Genomic DNA, 24194 nt, shown 5'->3' with positions numbered 1-24194 from the left:
ATGAGGCATTATACTCAATGACTGGTCTAATGAGGGAAGAGTAGAGAGAGATAATAACCTCTTTCTTCCTGGATGCAAAACCCTTGGTAATGAGATGTGCCACATAGAAGGATTTTCTGACCACAGTGGCAATGTGGTGGTCGAAGAAGAGGTTACTATCAACCTGTGTCCCCAGATCTCTTATAATGCCTTCAGTGTTTAGTGGACTACCACTGACGTGGTAATTTGTGGGAACTGAGTTTTTCCCAAAGGGGATGACAATGCATTTTTTGGCAATGAGCTTAAGGCCATGGCTTTGACACCTGTTGTTCGTCTCGGTGAGGCCTTTCTGAAGATTGTCTGCTTCACTTGGGGAGTTAATAATGGCTCCCAACTTGCAATCATCTGCGAACTTGGTCAGCCAGAGTCCCCCTGTGTTGGCCTGGACTTCTGAGAAGTACATGTCAAACAAGACAGGACTCAGGACAGATCCTTGTGGGACTCCACTCGTGACTGGTCGGCAGTCTGACTTGGAGTGTGCTACTTTCACACTGTGGAATCTATCTGTGAGGCAATTTTCAACCCATCTAATGATATAGGGGTTGATGCCTAGTTTGCTGAGTCTATCTATAATTCCCAAGTTGGGAATGGTATCAAAGGCCTTAGCCAGATTGAGGTAGGCTGTATGGACCACCTTGCCCTCATCTACAGCTCTGGTGACTGACTCAAATAAGTCCACCAGGTTAAGCAGGCATGATCTGCCCTTCACAAAACCAAACTGATTTGGGTCCAGAGTTTGGAGATTACCTATATCCTTATTAATTAGGTCCATGATACCACAGATAAAAATGCTAATTTATATTCTAAATTCATCTTCAAAACATGGGTAAGCATTCTAGGACAACAACACTTAAGGGAAAATTTGTCCCTTTACCTAATCTGACAGCTACCCCCTGTAATTATAGTTTTATTAAGTTTAACATTAACAAAGCATGATTACTTCTTCATTCATCATTTCCTGTTGTTGGCAACAACAGAGAGCATCCCATTAAGCTGTGCAACAAAAACATCACATTATTTTGTGTAGTGATTTATGACAGTATGTATGACTTATGTGGTTCACTGATAAAGGCAGCATACTCTGCTAGACTAGATTTGTTAAATGTGAACTATAAGTTACAGAAGGACAACTTCACACTTTAGCAATACTCTGTGTAGGACGGTGAGAAAAGTTTCTATGAATTACAACCAAGAAGCATAATTCAGAAAGCTTAAACATGCCATGAAAGGAGTTTAGAGATGTAACTAACTCTTCTGTCACCCTGTTCCATTACCCAATCTAGCACTCCCTTCGACTTTAAGTTGAGGACCAGTCATCTCTCTAATTTAAATTATTTGCTACAGATGTCACAAGTGGCTTGCTACAGCTAACAGTGGATATAAAAAGTGTACACGCCCCTGTTAAAATGCCAGGTTTTTGTGATATAAAAAATGAGACCACAATAAATCATTTCAAAAGTTTTCCCACCTTTAATGTGACCTATAACCTGTACAATTCAATTGAAAAACAAACAAATCTGTTAGGGGAAAAAATATAAAAAATTAAAAACGTATAATAAGCTGGTTGCATAAGTGTGCACACCCTTAAACTAATACTTTGTTAAAGCACGTTTTGATGTAATTACAGGATTCAGTCTTGGAATGTCCTGAATGGAGCTGAAGTCTAGGTGGGAGGGAGTTAGGTGAAGCCAGGTGTGGGAATTTCCCAAGGTTAAGACTACAATAGTAAACATTATAATTAACATTACTCTATGACACAGGTTACTTATATATGGTTCTGTTTTTGTCATAGAATTGTTTAGAAAACTGGTAACCATTTGAAATGTTGGGACATGCTATCACAAGTCCTGAAACACTGAGACTGAATGGCCGAAAAAACAGACCAAGTCTGAGATGGCCACTTTTTTGGAATATTCCCTTTTCTCCAATGTATGATAATCTGTGATATATATATATATATATATATATACACACACACACACACACACACGTGTGTGTGTATAAGTTTGGATGGGGGGCTTGCCCCACCATCAGGGGTGCACAGGGACTTGCTCCCCAAAAAGAAGTTTAAAGGCAAAGAGTGAAGTTTGAGATTCTATTTTCTCCTGTATATTGAATTTTTTCTGAGTATCAGCATTCAGCATTTCGATTGCTAACATGTCAACTCAGGAAACATGACCTGCTGAAAGATCAATGTTATGGAAAGGGTGGCACTTTGTGTGCCAAAATGCTTTTTAATGGTGATATTGCTTCTTAAATACTTACGTACATGCTACCCTGGGGCTGGGTGAACTATAACTTCACTGAAGGCATAGCCAAAATTACTCTGGACTCAAAGTATCAGGGCAAGGAAAAGACTATTAGGTCCCCTGCTACCTCCATGACTTAAAGCAATGTATATTTTTACTGTACTCTTGGATACAACATATTTATATGCCAGAGGTAGAAGTGCATTATTTACCTCCATTAATTTATTCTTTAACCACGTCTTTATTTTTACAGAGTGATTTTATATGTCAGCATATTTTCTGATTTTTCTAGGATGTTAACACTTAAGTGCTCAGCATTAATGCAGGAATTAGATATAAAAGTACTCACTAATGCTCTAACTAGTAGGAAGAAATACAGTATAAATAGTTAAAAATTACTTATGTAGCAAACCGTTTACTGTAATAAATACAAAGTAGTACCTCTTCTCCAGGTCCTGCATACCACATTACAGATCTGTGAAACAATATCTACAAATCATTTAGTATAGCTACCTTCTATCAAAGTACCACAGACTGTCCCACATTAAATATAATAACATAATAACCAGGAAAGTTCAATATCATATCAGTAACACACACAATCCTTTACTTAGACTGTAAAGACTACCCTTAGAAGATGGAGACATCCATCCTAATCCAGGCCCAGCCAATGTCCTTACCACAATTTCTCATACTCCCAATCCTACTACCCCACTCTCCCCTACCAAACTTCCAAACTCACTCCTAATAGCTCATTTCAATATCCGCAGCTTAAATAATAAAGTGGCCCACCTTCATGCTCTCCTGGATGTATACTCCTTTGACATCCTATGTTTGACAGAAACATGGTTAAAACCTGGAACCTATGATAATGAAATCACACCTCCAGGTTATAATATACTGAGACGTGATCGTAACAAAAGAAAGGGTGGGGGAGTAGCAATTCTATTCAAAGGCGGCCTAATAGTCACCTCTTCACCCTACATCCCCTCCTATGGAAAATAATGCTGAAATACTCATCTCCAAAATACAGATCAATTCTAATAAATCCATAAATATTATCTGCATCTATTTACCTCCTGGGAACAACATCACTACACTAGAGAATATACTTAGCTGGGTAGCATCATCCTTCTCTCAAGAAACTATAATCCTAGGTGACTTGAATATCGATTGGAAGAGCATCAGTACTGACCATCCTACTTCCCATATTAACCGTCATGGCTTCTCTCAAACCATTACCTCCCCTACTAGAATTAACAAACCAAATAAAAAATAGACTACCTTAGACTGGATTCTTATAAACAACTTTCAACAAACTTATAAGGTAGGGACCTTCCCTGATGATGTAAGTGACCACTCATTGACCTACATAATCAGGGAAAAGATTGATATTGCCCAACCCACAACATATCGGACAATTCGGAACAACAAGCATTTTAACATACAGCTATTCCAAAGTGAAATTACTGCTTGTAACTGGTCTCCCCTAAAAGCCCTACCACTTGAAGAGGCTGTCAAATACTTCAACTCTAAATTCTTAACTATCCTTGACCACCATGCACCTAAGCGTACCATCAGAATTAGATCAAAACCAGCTCCTTGGCTCTCTAAAGAAACCAGGCAAAAAATCCTACTCAGAAATAAAACCTGGGATAGGTGGCAAAGTACTGAACTTACAGCAGATCAACAAGTATTTAAACAACTGAGAAATTTGACAAAAAAAGCAATACTCTCAGATAAAAAAAAACTTCTACTGTAAAATGCAGCAAACACAGCAAAATAATCCACAGAAATTCTGGGCAAGTATCAATAGACTCCTAAACCCTGGTCACTCCAGTACACCAAGCCCAACAGATACTAATCTCAAGACCCCAATCGAAACCACTAACACCTTTAATACCTTCTTTACTGAGGCCATACAATCCCTGGCCAGCCAACTATCCCTTGATAACTCTAGCTTTCCTATCCCCAATAATAGCCCTCTTCCCAATTTCAAATTACAACCCATCTCTACTAATTTTATTTACAAACTCATCCAAAAACTGAAGCCTTGTACTCCTTCTGCTGACCAGATCCCAGCTGAATATTTGCAAAAAGCAGCTACATCTGTAGCCTATCCCATATCTATTCTTATAAACAGAACCATAAAGGAGGGAACCATCCCAGCCATATGGAAAATTTCTCACATTATTCCCCTACATAAAGGGGGTAACTCAAATGAATACTCCAACTACCGACCTATAGCTCTACTATCTCCTTTAGCTAAAATCATTGAAAGATGCATTCATCTCCAGCTACTTAACCATTTAATTCAGCATAACACACTAGCCATTACCCAGCATGGTTTTAGGCCATTCCATAGCACCACTACTACCCTTCTTTCCTTCAATGATTCTATTAACAGAAACTGTAATAATAATATTCTCTCTTCAGCTCTCTTTATCGATCTTTCAAAAGCTTTCCACATGGTTAACCACCCTTTGCTTATAAACATTCTAAAATCACTTTCTTTTGATACACTAGCAATACAATGGTTCACTTCCTACCTCAGCAATAGGCAGCAGGCAGTGCTCTGGGAGAATAATCTATCACCCCTCCTGCCAGTCACCCTGGGTGTCCCCCAGGGCTCAATTCTAGGTCCTCTACTTTTCTCAATATTTATTAATGATCTGCATTTAGCTATTTCACAAGCTACCTGTATACAATATGCAGACGGTTCTACACTTATTTGCACAGCCAACTCTTCTTCTGAACTACAATCCATAACTCAGAAGGTGTTTAACATAGTAAAGTCATGGTTTTGAAAGCGTTGTCTCCTCTTGAATCCCAAAAAAACAAAACTCCTACTCTTTACTGCTACCCATAAGTCCACACCATTAGACTTCTTAGTCATCTCTAATAATGGTACCCTCATTTCTCCTGACTCCAACACCAAACTCCTTGGAATTACAATAGATAACAACCTTAATTTCAACTCTCACATTAACAACACTATAAAAAAATTAACAGAAGAATGGGCTCCCTATATAGGATTAGACCCTTCATTGCTTCTACAACTAGAACCACTATCGCCCACTCACTTCTAAACTCTATACTGCTCTATGCCTCACCAATTTACACAAACCTAACTAAAAACAACCTGCTCAAACTAGCTAGCTCCTATAATAACATTGCCCGATTTGCCACTGGAAACCCCGTCAGAACCCATCACTGTCACAACCTAAAACAACTTGGGTGGCTTGAATCAGCTTCAATTTAACCAACTTACCATTGCCCGTAAGGTCCTCAATGAACCAAACAAAACTCCAATACTCTCTAACCTCATAATCCCCTATAAAAATCACAATACCTTACGCTCATCAAATAAACTATTAGTTAGCATAAACAAGTCCAACAACATGGCAGGTGACTCTCTTTTCAAACAGCTGGCAAAAACTGGAACCTTCTACATAGTGAACTTACATTACTTCCTTCCCTACCCCTCTTCAAACAAAAACTCAAATTATTCCTTAGAACACACTGGTTATGCCCTTGCAGTAACCCTGACTAAAATTTCACCCCTGTTCTACTACTTCCTAGTTTCTACTTTCAAACTAGACAATGTTGTTTAGCATGAATGAAAGAGTGAACTGTAAAACTACTGCAATATTTAAGTATTTAATTCCTCTGAAGATCATGTCCTAAATTCTGTTCTTTGTCATTTTATGTACAATACAATGTATTTGAAATAACTGCTATTTACTGTTTTATTGTAAACTACTTCTTGGTTAGTTACTGTTTTTGTTTATTTTTATTGTAATCTTTAACCTTTGTTATTACTGTTGGTTGGAGCTTATCTCCCTGGTCCTCTACTGAAAATGGACATATATCCAGTTAGACTAGCCCAGTCAACAAATGTAAAATACATACATAAATAAATAAAATATAGGGAATAGCAACCTTGGAGTAATGTCCTAAAGTTACGTCCAATCCCCCATATTATGGCTTCAAGAAAAGTGGCACCTAAGGTATCCCATATAAAAGGATAAAATAAAATGAGGGCTAAGACAATTTTTTCTAATATGATCAGAGAACATTAGTCATTAAACGGTTTACTCAAATAAGACATATGACAGTTTACCAGCTGTAGGATCGTGAGATAACGTTTCCACCACAAGTATTGCTGCATGTGAGGTCCCAGTGCTGCTAGACCATAGTAAAGATACATGAAGATGTGAACAAAGGAATTCAGCATCCCAATGAAAAATGCTAAAGAGGGAGAAACAGTAAGACAATGAGTACAAAATACAGTACCAACACAAGGAAAGTTTGTGCACTTTGAGAATTACAGACCTATTGAAACTTCAGCCAAATACATGACATAGTTACACTTAGTAACATTTTTTTACCTCCTAATGTGCAAGTTAAAATTGTAAGAGATTCATATAGAGGGAAAGGGCATTCAGTGGTCAGTGAACTGCACAGTCTGCATGTAAATAACACGGAAACATGTATATATCCCTTGCCAAACCTGCTGTTACCTAGCAGTTCTGGCTCACAAGATGGCGAATCACCAGCATGGCCCAAGATAACGTAGTGCGGGTTGCAAACTCAGAACTGAGCCCCACTATTTCGCCCTCAAAACAACAATCATTTAAACTGGAACATTTTTGGAAAGTCAGCTAGATAAAACACTGCATAAATGGGAAACGCACAGTTTTACAGGGCATCACCCAAATTCAGAAAACCTTTTCTCTGAGTATCCCAACTTCAGAGATCCTATTCAAAAAATATGTGCAACAGTTCCAAAGGAGTAACATGTAATCTAATATAATTCACCAAAAAAAGCAGGGCATATTTAGCCAATACATTCACATGCTCTGGCAAATGATGATACATTTCACACTGGCATACATTTTTACAAATAGTAAAACAGCATTTGTGAACCAGTGCACACTGACATATATTTTTCAAACAGTAAAACAGCATGAACATTTTGTGTAACACCAGTACAATGAAAAAGACATCCCTACATGCTATAAGCTACATTTAGTCATAAAAAATCATTATTTCTTTGTGTTTAACTTCACTTTTCCAAGCAAGACAAATATATTCAAAGTAGTACTGCCTCACGCATAATTTATTTCAGTTCAAGCACATTACATTGTTTTTCCATCAAACTATTTTTGCACGTGAAAAGGGAAAGAAATGATTGAAAATTGAGGTTCTTTATTACTGAGTCTGGTCTTAATCAGAAGTATTCTTTGTACACTTTGCACTTAACCCATCTTTTTACAACAGGGCAGGCATGGCAAAAGTGACACTGGACTTTTCACTTTAAATGAATGCATTGCAATTTTAATATGAATTCATATCGTCCTTAGTCACAGATCAGCAGCAAAAGATGTGATATTACCCAGTTATACTTGCATCTACTGTTGCTGTGCTGCATGAAATGACATTTACAAAACCCTGTAAAACTGTAAAAAAATAGTTTCTTATAAAGTGTCTTTTTCTCAAACTGGTCTTTAGACAAGGTATTTATCCTTTGTAAACCAGGTTAGTTCCACTAGGCTAGTGGCGTCTTTTCCATGGAAAGCCAAGGTGGTATTTGTACTACTACAGGAAATTTGGCCAAGCCATCAAGGAATTTTTCCTACTCATTTTCATAGGTGCTGTGGGATCTTATACATCCACCTGAGTTACCACCAACTTGAACGCCATCAGGAGTGCAGCACACCACTTATGCTGCACTTCAGTATCATCAATCCATCTACCTGGTGTGGGAATAGAACCCACATCCTTCTTCATCAAAGGCAAGTGTACTATCTGTTGCAACACTAACATTATAATTACAGGATCCAACACTGCAAAATAAAAATATAACTATTTTACAATAACAATAATAACTAACACTGGAAGAAAATATTCAGAGACCTATTTGATTAGGTCTCCTAGGTTATAGCAGCTATGCTCCTGTAATACTGACAAATATAAAAATTACAATTTAAATGGATTGAAATTTTTATATTTATCAGTATTACAAACATAGAAATATAAAAATGACAGTTTAAATGGATTTAGGAAAGTTCCTCAGATAATATAAATGTGCATTCAGTAAGATTTCTCAAAAGCATCCACAAATAATAATAGTCTAGCTATGCGTATAAGTTACAAATAATAATAGTCTAGCTATGTATATTAGTCAAAATGCTACCTTCTGTTTTAAATACAAGCTTTTCTGTATAAGATACCGGTCGGGTTGATCGGTGTTACACATTACACAACATAAGCTGACTGCAATCCAAATGTCCTTGCTTAGAGATTCTCGGACCGGAACAGCCAACAAAGGAAGGTGGGAGTGAGTGGCCAGTGCAGTCTCATCCTTCTGGGGGGGTGGGGGGGTCTAGCCTAGTCTGCAGCAATACTGACACCCAGTGACAACAAGGTGCCACTGAAGGCAGCAGAAGGGCTAAAACATCTGCACTCACCAAGCAGGAGGTTACATGTGCTTCAAAGAGAAACAGTTGTAAGAGAACAAGTATACATTCACTACCAGGCCTGTACTCTGGCAGCATGTGTGTTAGGCAGCCATGGGGAACAGACAGCTAGGGAAACAACACATCTAAAATGCTTTGTCTGCTATTTGGCTAATAGCTCACAGGAAAATGAGAGGTCGGATGGTCAGCAGACACAGGGAGAAAAAGATTAAAAAATACTGACTAGCCAATATATCTGGTTTCTTTCAGGCTATAAATATATATAATATTCAGAATACTATCATTGTTATATTTTGTTGTAAAGTGTGCCTCTATATTTCTGTGTGTTGAGCATAATAAGTATGATTATATACTGTCTTATCAAGCTCTGCTCAGCAAACGTATACCATCTACATAAAAACAGAGTTTGTAATTTCAAATTATATATATGAATAATGACAATCCTGACTTGAAAGGTGAATGGATTTACATGCAAAACAAATAATAAAATACTTAAAGGACAGCCCTAACAGGGCCTCATCGCAGTCTGCACAGTATCACCATTTCCATTTACAAAATCTGTACATCAGCCGTCTGAGGCAACTTCTTAATAGTGAAAATAAATAATGAAGAATATCATATGCTCATTATATATGCAGGAATAAATGACATAGAAGACTGCCATATCCTTTAGATAAATGCACTTGCATTGAAAAGTTATCTTCTAAGAGATTCTGATGAATCAAGCATCTTATATATAACATACTTGGAAAATAAGGCTCTCTGTTTCACGTCTATACTGAAAGAAAAATATAAATACTGCCTTACATAATATTTTATACCATTAATGTCATAGTCATTTTTCACATTTTGTTCATCAGCCTTGTATTAATTCTTTGGATCTTTTCCTTTCTTCATCTGTTGGCAAGAATGTTACTTCTAGGTTGTGCCATAACCTTAGTAGCACTCTACAGATTATTTTTATGGCCCTAGAAATCACCCTCCACATACAATAAAACATCTTCCCTGAAGTTATCTTGTGAAAGCTAGGAGTTTCAGCACCATAAGGGAAGACTTTAAGGATGAAGCTGTAAAGACTGCTTGTTTTATTTTTAATGGTGCTTTAACAAGAGATGACTGTCGCTAGTCTTCCCAAGGATTTTATATCTATACTTCTTATGTTCAAACACCACTTAAGAATGCCTTTCAAAGTGAGAAATGTAGGAACAGACATTCTGTTTATTTTATCAGGTTTAGGCTGGGATTCTGAAAGCATACTATTGTCAGTTCCATGTGGACAATGCCATAGTGCCCTTTACAGTGAATGTGATATAATGTTATTCAGAGGCAAGATAAAGCCACATGATACAACATCTCATCCCCAGCTCATTAACATGTCTCTGAATTGAACACTGTGCAGGTTATATTTAACCTTACTAACCCAAGGAACTGAGTTGCACAGGCACATAAACACACACACACACACACACACACACACACACACACACACACACACACACACACACACACACACACACACACACACACACACAGACATCCAGACAGTTGCACTCATGCCAATACACACACACACACAGCTTTGCAGTTCTTACCTTGTGTGGGATTAACAGTCCTGGTCCTGTTATAAGAATGTGTGAATGGATGTACACCATCAAAATGCAGGATACACTTTTAATGGATGTACATCATCAAAATACAGGATATAATTTTAATGGATGTACACCATCAAAAGACTGGATACTCTTTTTTTTCACTTCATTCCCCAAACAAAGTAGTAGTGCTATTCTATGAACAGCTCTACTGTGCTATTCCAACTTCAGCAAAAAGTATCGGGGAAGTACACTTGGCTAAACAATATTAGCTGTGCCCCTGGATGGACACTCCTGCAGGCAACTTACACCAGTGAGACATGCATAGCACTACAGACTAGAGCATTCTTACCTTTGTAGCACTTCCATAGTCTTTGAACTGATTTGGCATAACACCCTGAACAATCCTGCTACAAAGAGGCTTGTATAGCACATTATGAGTTTATGAATCTTGGCTAAAATGTTGCTTGTTCTGAAACTATTGCTCTGGTTAAATAGGTGGACCTATTTTAACTTCATAATTGCTTGGATGGTTTTCCCTTATATGCTAATACAGGGGTAAAATATGAGGGACACGCTCATCAGATCAGTTTTTTACTTGTGCCAGAGCTGATCTTCAACTGCAGGGGTTATACAGCAGCAGTACCTACACCTGTGCTACTTGTTTCTTATGTTGATATATTGCTCCTTATTTTAGCCAGCACTGTGGATAAGCCCTGACCATGTCCCTGGCAATCTGCAACCTTCTTGTGGGTGTTCCCCAAGTTCCATCCCTTGTGGAGGTAGATGGCATGGAGCATGGTATGGTTCAAAGAAGGGGAAGGAGGAAGATATTTGACTGAGTTGCTGCAGAGGTGGGGCAATATGCTATCACATCCCCACTGCATGTTCACTCCTCAGACATTATAGGGAGATCATGGAAGAAGCAAGAGATGGATATAAAATAAAAAAAAAAAAAACAACTTCAGTGACAAGTGGCACACCAGGATACCTCAATGTCCTCATTTGCCCCAACACTAATCAAAGTTCAGGGAACCCAGTGGGGTAAGTACAAGCAAACAAATGAGAAAAGGCACCAGAGTCTGCTGATGGTCAGCTGCAAGAGAGAAAAAAAGTGGATTAAAGAATTCATACACAAATAAAACTATATAGATAGAGAGTGTTCCTTGTTTAAATAACGTTAGTAACTGGCGTTGTACATCCACTGGGTTGTATATGCAACTCTGAGGCAATAACTGATGCTATCTTTTGTTCTCGTGGCAAGATTTACATGGGGCCAGACTAAGAGAAATTTAAAAGAAAGTCTTCAACAGCACATAAGCTATTAGACATGTTTCAGAAAAAAAATGATCTAGCAATTTGCTTTAAAGCAAACTAGTGTTTACTGCAGGAGGATAAGACCTGCTGCAGTCCCCCCCACACACACATACATTGGGGGACTGCATCTCTCATACTCCCACTAACTTAAATACTCCAACTCCAACTCAACTCCAAGACTGCATAATACTGAAGAAAAGAGATAACTGCCTTATCTCCAGTATTCAGTGATCTCAGACATCCCACCAAATCTGGTCACACTGCATTTCATTCAGTCACTTTAAGGGAACAAAGCGCACTGGAACACAGCACATTTCAATCAAACGTGTTACCAATGTGAATATCTATATACAGGTCCCTATTATACGACAGACCACACAAACAGTGAACCACACAATATGAAGATGGAAATATCAAAAAAACAGGAAGCTTGAATGGAACAGGACAAACACAACATCTGCTTTTTCACAAAGGGGCAAGCTCATGCATTCTCAGTATGCCTCCCACACCCCCTGACAATTATATAAACCAACTACAAGATCATATTACCGTGGAGAAGAAAGCAAAACCCTAATTCCCACTGTAAAGTGATCCTGCACAATGATGGTCCATGTTGCTTGAGCTTCCTGGTTTTCAGGTTTCTGAGCTCAATCTTCTAGTATTTATTCATCTGAGAGTTCAAAGTTTTCCTAAGGACCTCTATATCTATATTTATAACTACATCTATAACTCTAGGTCTACCTAAGTTTTTGAAGTGCTAAAATAGCTAAACATCAAGTCAATAACATTGACTCCTGGAACACAGATGCAGGGAAGTGCATGTAAAATCAATTATATGAGAATGTGGTGCAGTGGAGCTGGGGGAATTGGCCCTTTCCCTACTCTAGTGCAATCTCTTTGCTGAAACATTTAAATAACAGAGAGTGCTGCGGGTGCAAGGGCTTGTATCCCTGCAAAAAATTATGTTTTTGTGTCTTATCATGTTTTCAATGTTCTGGGATCTGGGAGTCAATGTTAAGTTGTTCAGTATGTATATATATATATATATATATATATATATATATATATATATATATATATCTATATCTATATCTATATATATATATATATATCTATATCTATATATATATATATATATATATATATATATATATATATATATATATATATCACTATCACATCGCTGACAGTTCAAATCTCTGAAAACTATATGGCCGAGACCATATAGAGGAAGATTTGAATTGCCGAAAAAGTGGCAAAAACAACTTACCTGTACGTTTTTGTTGGGGAGCAAGCCCCCCTGCACCCCCCACACCGCCAACAACTTAAATATACCAACTCCTCGTCCGTGCTACAGTGAGCAAAATGGCAAATCTGGGGTTCCGCACTGTACGGCGATCCCAATACACAATTGTTGGCAATTCGAATCTTCAGCTATAGGGTCCCAGCCATATCATCTTCGGAGATTTGAACTTTATAAACACACACACACACACACACACACACACACACACACACACATTAATTTATTTGTAACATAAATAAAATATTCTGAGTAATCCTGACAAATGTCTCACTGCACTCAGCACAGTGCATTGAAATTTCCTTTTAAAAGAACGTACAAACTATTTGTGACATTTTCTGAATAGCGGCAATGAATAAAGATGGAAACTCATATATTCTTAATATATGTCATAATAACTGATGCAGAACCTTACTGTATCCTTTAAAAATGCACTTGCATTAAACAGACATTTCTTAAGAAAACAGATGACTCAGTGATCATATTCCTATAGCGAAAGAATAAAATACAACACTATCCTATGCAATATTAAATGCCATAATGTCAATACAACATATAATCTGTATTTATGATATAATTGGTCAACAATCATCTGTACTATACAGTTCCCCTGATTTCTATAAACTGAATGGATGCATCCTCAAGAAGGAGGCTTTCTCCTATCAGTAAAGAATTGGACCGACACAACAGAACTAAATCTAAAATAATGAAATATGTTGAAACTTTCTAAAAATGGATTGAGATTTAAGAAACCCCTTAACTGAGATGTTATTAAAGGATTTAACAAAAATGTTTCTGGTTTCCTTGTACACAGATGATGCAATATTTTTGTAGACAAAAAAAGCACTGTTACACCTACATTATGACACGGCAGCTGGCTCTGAGGACAAAACCTTTGATGTGTTAATGAGCTACTTCCTGAGCTGAAGGTACAGAGTTTGAATCTTTCCACCTTCAACTGCCAACTGTGTGACCTTGAGCAAGTCATTTAACCAGACAGTGCTTACTGGCACTTTGGAATTTGGGGTAGGCTCTGAATAGACTCCTGGACTGTATGCCTGTTATAAATATGAAGATATGATACATACAGCACGATTACCAACATGCCTTGTAACCTGTCAAGCATCACGATGAAACTAGCTAATGTATCTGCTATTGCAAAGGTTCTCTGAACCAAACAAAGGGACCATTTTGTCTTTGTTATAATGCACAGCATTAGAATAATACTGCAAATGTTTTCGGCTTAACTAAGAAAAAATATGACTGCTATTAAGAATTCCTAGCTTGTAAACATTCATGATAGTTTTTCTAACTTAATATACTATATAGGCATATAAAATTCTAAATACTTCTACTTCAAAAGACCAAACATAGTTACATCAAAATACGTAACTTCAACAGCCAAGAATGAAGCTTAAAATGACTTGAAATAAAAAATAACAAAATTATTAAGTTTCACATTCCCCTGGTTCAACGAACAACACCAGCTGAAAAAGATGCGCACACCAAGTACAGAAATTTATTTAGTGCATTCTTTCAAAAAAAGGACTGCATTAGAATATTATATTTAACAGTGACAACTTTCTTAAATACACGAAAATAATAAAAAAGAAGTGCAATTTTCCAGCAATTAAGCAGTGCAAAAAAAAAGTAAAAATATCTCCCACATCAAACTGACATCCACTAGATAAGATAATAGAGAAAGTAAGAAAGTCCCACAAAAATATTTACTACCACTCTAAAGATTTTGACTATATGAAGCATAAAAAACCATGGCACGTTATTAGAGATATGTAGATAATGGGTCCCCACGTTTGCCTCATGAGAAATCTGAAATACAAAATTGAGAATTCCATGGACTGTGAGAACATCGAATTAGTCAACACTGAAACTCAAATTAAAACTAAAAGTCAAGCATTTTGGCTAAATAATGTAAAAACATGATTCACTAGGAAATGCACTGATACTGGGAAAGACTGAATGCAAAAGGAGGGGGCAGCAGTGGATAAACTGGATTGACAAGCATTACTGAAGCAGTAAATATGAACTTGCAAAAACTTGAGTAGTTGTTCACATACAGGCCTACTGGGTCACAAAGACTTAGACTTGACTAAAAGACTAAACAACAACAACAATTACTGTGCTCAGGCTTTCACAGCAGAAAAATGGTGACTATAAGTTTTAAAATCTGACTTCTAACATAATATACCATCAGACAGTGTTTTTTTCTCATGGCTGTCTGCTATCAAGATTTGTAATGGATCTGTCCTCCTTCGCCCTGAGGGTGAGAGCTGATCATGAAAGCTATCATGTATGCATGCAGCCATTGGGGTATTCTCCTTTTAATGCCCCCCACCCCGGTGGCTGATGTGGCTAGTATCATCACTGGAGGGGCATCCTACACAAACCTTTAATGTATAAATACCCCCACACACACACACATACACAGACATACATATGAACCCTGAGAGTTAACTTTACTGGCTTGAGATCACCAAACCTATGTCCACCAGTCTTATGGCCACTGTGAAGATGCAGCCTTCACTTACACATTAGCAAATGGCTGACCAAAATCACCTTTTCCTTACCTCAGGAAAGGTGAGCCAGCTTAAACTACTCACTACCACCAGAGTTACTAATTGATTTTAGGTTTTCCAGATAGTAGTCAGGATTTTATCACTCTATATCACATAGCTGAGGCTAAAAGTGTAATTTTAGTTTGTTCAGTACACTTTAAAACCTATATTGTGCAAGTTTCACATTACGTTTCTAGCCTCTACTCCAAATATGAACAGAATGATACCACATCTGCTTGTACCACAGACAGTTTCATAGATTAATACTAGGCTAACTGCTCTTGTGGGCATTTTGAAGCCTAGCCAATCACCCAATGTAAGAATCAAACCCTGCACCTTGTGTTTGTAAGGTAAGCACCTTAACCATTATGCATAACTAGGTACAAAAATGTAATGTTTCTAGTTTATGTTACTGGTAAGTAAAGGTGCTGTACTTGAATTTTGAAACTCTGCAATGCCAGCCCTGAAACTCAAAAAATGATATTCCCCAGGTTCAAGTGGCAACACCAGCTAAAAAAGATGCACAAACCAAATACAGAAACTAATTTAGTGCATTCATCCAAAAAACAAGGACTTCATCAGAACAGAATATACAACAGTGACAACTTCCTTAAAAACATGAAACTCAAGAAAAATTAACATCAATTTTTCCAGATGTAACAGTGATGTGTAAAACTCACTGCTACACATTAAAAGCATTTTTTGCAGGTGGCAAGACATTCTGCACCCCCATTTTTTTTTGCGGGGGTGCTGGATACCCCACATCCCTGCTACTTATATATACTAACTCTGAAACCATTACTTCTTAGAGAAGGAAGGACTTCTCTAGTATACAACAATTTCAGACTTGGTATACAGCTCCCCAAACCGCACTTAATTTCTTGCTTTTTTGGAACATGTGCTGTCAAGCCTCAAACATACAAGGGGAACATAATGCCTCAAGACTATCTAAAATAAGCCACTTAAATGCAAAGCATTTTTATATCATGTAACTACTTAGGATCATATTTCTTTCCATATATAGCACTGCCTACACATAAAGAAACATGTAAAAGGCATCAGCCATACGCATTCGGACACATACATGTTAATGGTAAGAGAAAATATACCAGACTCTTTCCTATTCACCCATTTTTCATCAAATATAAACCTTCCCTTCTTGACTAAACTGTAGCATTTCTTTAAGTTCTTTCATGTGATTTCTGAACACAAAAGCCATCCACAATTGTTACTCAGCAACCACTGAAATCTTCCACTGTCACTGAAAAACTAAATTATTTCTACAACCCTTTCAACAAACAAATGCATAACCTGAAACAACAAAGCATAACTAGAGTAAACAATGTTTACATTTGTAACATAAAACAAAAATGCAACACATTTCTGAGATTTTATTATTGTTATTCTGAATCATTTATGTTGCTTTTTAGGGATTTTTAAGCTTTGTTTTATTTTATGGTTTTGAAAAGTTACCTGCTTCTCATTGCAGATACCCCATACAGATAGGACCCCCCCCCCCCTGGAAGTGAGGGATGTTCAGTTAAGTCTACCTTCTTTCCTTGTTAAGACAGGTCCCCTTCACTAATATATTCTAAACAACGTTAACACATTGACTGTGAAATGATGGAACTAAAAAGGGATTAGATTTGCTCAAAGATGGTGGTGGTTCTGTAAGCACTCCTATTTCTAGCTCTCTGATCTTACCCAGAAAAAAACTCTTTCAGCTAATCCAGAGGACTAAATCAATAAAAAATAAGAGAAATTCATCTAAGAGACACCACAGCAACAAAAAAAAGCCAAAAAGAAGAAGAGGAAAATACAAAAACCAGGATTAACTAAGATTACATAAATACAAGGCTCTGCTCCTGCATAAAGCCTGCCTAATGCTCAGGTCTTCCTCTTTCTGTCACATTTCAATCCCTCACAGACTGCAAGATCCTATGGCTCTTCTAACTCCTTCTGTGCTTCTATACCATATCCTTAAGCTACTGCTCAGACTTTATTGCTTCTATTCTTCTTAACTCTCTTTCACTATCTGCATCACTAACTTTCTGGCTGCTATTTTCTAACTGAAACTAACATTCTATTTTGTTTGTACTATTACAGTCAATGCACTACCTAGGTACTACTTTTTGGACAATGTCTACATCATGTACGGTGAGCGTGACTATTATTGTCTGTAGTGTTTTCACTGTATAGAATTGTCTAGATGTGTAGTAATATATTTCAACATCTTGTTTGTTCTTTCAACTTTTTTGTATAGTATTTCTAATGTCATTTTTATTGTGTTGGATTATACTGTATTTGTATTGTACTGTATGTGGAGGTTTTCTCCCCGGGCCTCTGCTAAAAATGGGTTCTGTAGACCCAGTCAGACCACCCTGGTAAACAAATGTCAAATATAGAAATAAAATAAATAAGGTTAAAAATAAAGATGATGACATCTGGTACTGAGGGTCCTGCTGAGTCACTGAACTACTGCATTCTACCTAAATACAAAATGCCAAGGGAAGAAACACCATGGAAACCTCTACAACAAAAACTAAACACTCAGTACTGGCTTCACCTGAGAAAGATACAACAACTGAAAGACAGAAGACTATAAAACCAATGGATATTTCAAAAGCTCAAAATAAAAATAAATCTGATCAGCCAGCCAACCTAGATAATATACAAGATGCATTACTGCCTATACAGCAAGCAATTCAAGACCTTCCCTTACAATTTAAAACATTCGGAGAATCCTTCAACCAAATCTTGACCAGAATGGAAAAAACAGAATCTAAAATCCTGTAAAATGAAATAAAAATAGACACTGTACAACAAAAAGTTGAGTCTAATCAAAACGAAATTCAAGCCATGCAAGCTAAACGAATAGACCTTGAAGCACGCTTTAGAAGGCATAATCTAATTATCACAGGAATACCTGAAACTATTACACACAATAACCTGTAATGACCATCAAACAAATACTACAACTGCTGTTGCAGGAATCTGGAGACTCACAACAGATAATCATAAAAAGAGCTCACCATGCAGACTTTCAAGAAACAAACAAACCTAGACTGTGTACATCAAATTTTTAAACTACCAGGATGCTTCAAAGACTTTATTTACTGCAAAAAAGAAATGTTTTGCTACCTGGAATAAAAATAAAAACTTCTTTGCACATGACCTTCCCATCCAAATAAGACAAGCAAGGCAGCAGCTCTCATCTTTCTGCAAATATCTAATAGTGAAAAATATAAAATTCCAAATGAAATATCTAAACTCACTCCTTTTCCAAGTTCAGGGTGGAAAATACTCAGTAAAACGAGCTCCGGATGCTTTTCTGACCGTCTGGGAGTCACCTTAGTCCAGATCCTTATAATTTAAGCTGGCTTTGCTAGGCCTCTAAAACACCACGGTCGACCACGAGGTGAGTAGGGAACTTAAAATACTGGAGTAGGAACTGAAAATGCATTTTTTGTTTGTTGGGTGGACCAATTTAAAGGTTACCACCTCCTAGGACTCTACAATGAATTGTCTTCCCCCTATGAAGTAACCCGAGCCCATGAACGTTGGGGAAAAACAAGGTCTGGCAACAAAAAACTTCAATATGAAGAAATGAAACTTTGGAGGTCTGGATAAGCAAGATTCCAACAGGATTATAATAATTAGAACATTCGGCCATGATTCCCAGCTTTTCTGATCACCATAAGGTACTGAATCAAAACCAGTTTAAATGAGCTTATTCTGTAATACTTGCAGAATACCTTAAATCTAACAGCCTTGTGCTGCTTGGGAAGAAAGACTGCAAAGTAATATTTGACACTAGCTTGAAAGCTTGAAAAGTAATTCACTAAATATAAGCTAATGTATACATATTGCTATACATATATATATATATTTTTAGCATGCTTTGCTGTACCTGAATTAGCAATGCTTTATAATTATCTGAGAAAGAGTTTTAACTTGTGTAGCTCATATTGTAGGTTTAACTTTGAGAAACCTCTCACATAACTTTAGAAGTATTGTTTTATTTCTCTCTTTTTTACAGTGTTTTGAATGCTTGCTCAGGAGGCTACTCTGTTAATTCTGACTGTGTTATAAAAATGTAACAATAAGGGAGAGAGGTTAACTAATAATCTGTTAATAATAGGTACCTCTAAAAAGATAAACGTTGCTCCAGCTTCACCTGTCAGGCTGCTGAACAAGCCTTACAGGAGCACTAACTTACCCTCCTAATAGTATTATGTTACTCTCATACATAGAAGCAAGCATGGTACTACCCAAGTATTAGTCTTGGATATATGCTAACAATGGAAAGAGAAGTAATGTAAACTGTTCCTAATACTACGAGTGTTAAATATTTAATAACTAATGTATCTCTGGGTACTAAATATGTTGATTATGTTCAATACTGCGAAGCATCTGACGAACTAAAGGAAATCATATATGGAGCTATAACAAAGAGTATGTTAGGAAACTATTACAATATAATACTGACTTAATGACATGTTAAAATTCCAGAGTATTAGAGCTTGATTCCCTTAACATTCTACTTATGCTCAAAAAATACTAGATAAATACAAAGAGGTTTAAAAAGTTGTATTGTTTATAAATGTATTAGTAGACTGTTTTTGCATAATTGTTTTCACAAGTGTCTTGCAGACAAACAGAATAGTAATAGTATTAAGAACTGCTGTTTTTAGAACTGATATGTTAGGCTTTCTCTACACTGTTATTATTGACTATAATGGGAAACATTCGGAAATTACAATGGATAAAAAATACTCCCTTACACATACAAGTGGAAAATATTATTCGTACACTAAAAACATCTTTCTTTCCCCTCACTATTCTTGGTCCAGAGAAGTAATGATTAGGCATTGGGTTGGGACGGAAATAGGCAAGTGCCATAATCAAACACATGAAAAATGAACTTACCTGAATAACCATACACACACTATCCATAAATGTTTTATGACATCAAGGACACTACCAACATAAATGTGGGAACTAAAATCATAAAATGTTAAAGGCCTATAATTAAAAAACAAAAGAAATCTATTCTTGCATCTTATATTTAAAACCAAAGTAAAAATAATATTAATTCAAGAATCTCATCTTACAAATGAACAATGGACAAACACAGAAAATAAAAAAATGGATACGACAAATCACAGCTTCAGAGGGGAAAACAAATAGTGCAGGAGTTGCAATAATAATCAAGCAAGATTTCCAAGGCAACATAATTAAAACTGATACTGACATAGAGGGTAGATAATGTTATATAGTCAACACCAACCCCACCATTCCAAAACCAATATTAAGTGCTAAACATCTATGCTCCATGCAACAACCAACAGCACTTTATCATGTCACTATACGCTTTATTAACAGAATTTAAAGATAACTTTATAACTATTGGGGTGACTGGAATTCTTATCAAAATCCAGATAAAGATACATCTAACCCACATAAAGTATATAACAAACAGGCCACGCTAACAATTAGGGGACTGAAACAAGACTTCAAACTATTTGATCCCTTTAAGTATTCTGGGAGAGACAGTAAAACAGAAAACTTCACCTTCTATTCAGAATGTCACAAAATGTGTGGTCAAGGATTTACTTCTAATCTTTAAAACATTCCTTATGAAAGTCACAACCCATACACATACCAGATTTTTTTCCAGCCACTCAAAAATCACACTTTTCATTGAATGGGACAATAAACAACAACAACAAGGTAACAGAGGCTACAGTTGGACACTGAATTCCAAACTCTTAACTAAGCAAGATGTGGTAGAAGGCATTACTATACTACTAAACTCCTTAACTTTAAATCTATTTAATTCACAACTACCACTAGATATTGAATGGGCTTCAACAAAGGCTCAAATTAGAGGTGTTTTGATTAACAAAGCAATGCACTATAAAAAATTATTCTCCAAGGAAGAATTTGTATTAAAAGAAAAAAAATAAAGCAATTAGAATTGGAACTAATGTCAGGCCCTAACAATAACACTGAAGACCTCCCAAGAAAAACACAAAAAGAACATTACCTAAAAGAGATAAGAAACTTATCATTTAATGAAATGAGAAACTTGGCCAAATATACGGAGACCATTCAAATGCCATCCAGGGCTTTAGCGAGACTAACTACTCTACACAAATCCACACCCATTATAACAAAAATTTACCGTCAGAACAAATCATATTTAAATAACCAGTCTATAATAAACCTTTTTGAACAACTCTATACTCACGGAGAACAATCTTTATCATCTTCAGAAATGGACAGGAAAGCTTTCCTTCAAGATATAGTCTTCCCGCAACTAGATACTAGCCAACAAAATAATCTAACAGACCCAATATCAATAAAATAAATCATCGACAATTAAAAATCTAAACACAAATAAAGCTCCAGGGCCAGATGGCCTCACACCAGAATTTTACAAGTGCTTCACACCACTAGTAAGCAAGTCTTTCGGCTTTTTCCCGGTTAGGGGTCGCCACAGCGGAACTCTGGTCCGCTAATGATTGGTAGTTGATTTTTACGTGCCGAGTTACCAGCCCTGACGCACAACCTTCAACGAAGGCATGTCTCCATGCAGAAGGCGCTCTAGCTGAGAATTGAACCGGACAGCGTCTTACTGTGAGGCGACAACGCTACCACAGCACCACCACCGCAGTAAGTGCTTCACACCACTAGTTGCTGAAATATAACAAGTACTAAACTACATAATAAACAACAAAATAAATGATGTACACTTTAATGCCTCAAAAAAACATTTTTATTTTGAAATAACAATCAGATGACCTTAGTAGCTACAGACCAATATCATTATTAAATATAGATGCTAAGATTCTTACTTCAATTCTAGCAAATAGACTAAAGAACATTACAACAAACATTATTTCTCCTGAACAATCAGGTTTTACTCCATCTAAACAGACCTGTGATAGCACCTTAACTCCTGAAGCCATGATAACCTTTGCAAACATTAAGAAAACTCCCATATACACAATGATGTTTGATAGAGTGAATATCACTTTCATACTTCAACTCTTACCTTATTTTGGGTTCCCTAGCAAACTTATACAAATAATTAAAATACTGTATGAAAACCCCTTATACTAACCTATATATTAGCAGAACTTTATCAAACAGAATAAAGATTAACAACGAAACAAGACATGGATGCCCTTTAACCCCCTTCTTATTCAATCTATACTTCAAACCACTGTTTCTGTACATTAAACAGAAAACATATCATAACCCTCCATCTACCTTCAACTCTAAAATGTTTTACACAGTTTTTGCAGATAATTTAAACATTTATTCACCACCCCCAGCACTGATATACCCAAATTACTAAAAGCAATCGACTATTTCTCAAGTATATCTAATTATAAACTTAATTTAAAAACAAACAATATTTTCCCTTAAATCCTCCCAAACTATTATCATTATTCCCACTTTTAGGCACAATTAAAATAAAAGACAACCAAATATCTCGGGATTACATTTTTCCAAAACAAAAAAGATTTTTATCAGAATAATATGCTGAATAAATGGAATATGATAATGCCAGACTGCAACAGATGGAACAATCTCAAAATACTATTCCTATCCAAGGTCTCGATAATCAAAATGAATATTCTCCCCAGAGTTATTTAAACATTTATAACCACACAAGTGGTAATACATAATAAATTCTTCAAGCAAATGCACACGTTCCTGGCCAAGCAGAATTTGCCTCTAACCAACAAATGGTCTCCTATCTAGCTGAAAATATATCACAGCTATATCAAATCTCTAGAAATTAATCCTAGAGCTCTTCCTTTTCTAACCACAAAAGATATAACACCTTATAAGATCACGGACCCTCTAAAACACTTCATTACTATACTTCAAAAGTTGTTCACTTCCCTAGATCTTGGGTCAGCAATGGACATATTTCAACCAATCCATAATAACCCAAACTTAAAAATTAACAACTCGATGGTAAATCTCAACAACTACCCTTTATTAAAGGACTTGAGAATTTGAGATCTCTACCCTTACCACAACTATACAATTACAAACTTGAGATCTAAACTTAATTTACCAAAATAGTACACAATTATCTTGAGACAAATTAGAGAAGTATGTTCCAAACACATTCAAAACACCAAATAAAACAAGGTGAATAAAACCAGTTGTGAAACTCTACGGAACACAATGCTATTGGGGAAAATGATATCCAACACGTACAAATTAATAGCAGAGATCAAATTCCAACACAATATACTTATTTCTAACTACTGGCTTTAAAGTAACTCATCAATAACTAAACAATTAAACCAAGCTTTAACATTAACACATAAAGCATTGCCTTTGAAAAAGTGAACTTACACACAACTCATGATCAACAACAATGCCTATCTTACCCCCTCAGTATTACACAAATTTAATTCTTCTAATTCACCAAACTGTCCATATTGTAGGTCAAAGGAAGCCGATCCAATTCATATGTTTTGGAGCCGCAAATGTGTATTTAAATTATGGAACTCATTAAAAATCCAACTGCAAAAACAAGGCTATGAAAAAGCAACTCTTAGATGGAAATATACACTACTTCACACCCCCCCCCCCCAGGAATATCCCAT

At 36.4% G+C, this 24194-nt stretch overlaps 1 protein-coding gene across 5 annotated transcripts in view; it reads right to left on the bottom strand.

Annotated features, from left to right (window-relative positions):
* The window catches only part of LOC122813528 (elongation of very long chain fatty acids protein 4-like), a 442023-nt gene that overhangs the window by 15246 nt on the left and 402583 nt on the right, over window positions 1-24194 (bottom strand). For all 5 annotated transcript variants that reach the window (XM_044085897.1, XM_044085895.1, XM_044085898.1 and 2 more), the window contains one exon: window positions 6412-6539. In XM_044085897.1, the coding sequence (XP_043941832.1) occupies window positions 6412-6539 (128 nt within the window). The remainder of the gene's footprint in view (window positions 1-6411; window positions 6540-24194) is intronic.

The sequence above is a fragment of the Protopterus annectens genome, chromosome 10.part0, assembly GCF_019279795.1.
Source record: "Protopterus annectens isolate FY-2018-M chromosome 10.part0, PAN1.0, whole genome shotgun sequence".
NCBI lineage: Eukaryota > Metazoa > Chordata > Ceratodontiformes > Protopteridae > Protopterus > Protopterus annectens.
The sequence above is the reverse complement of the archived record's forward strand: the minus strand, read 5'-3'. Positions and strand labels throughout refer to the sequence as shown.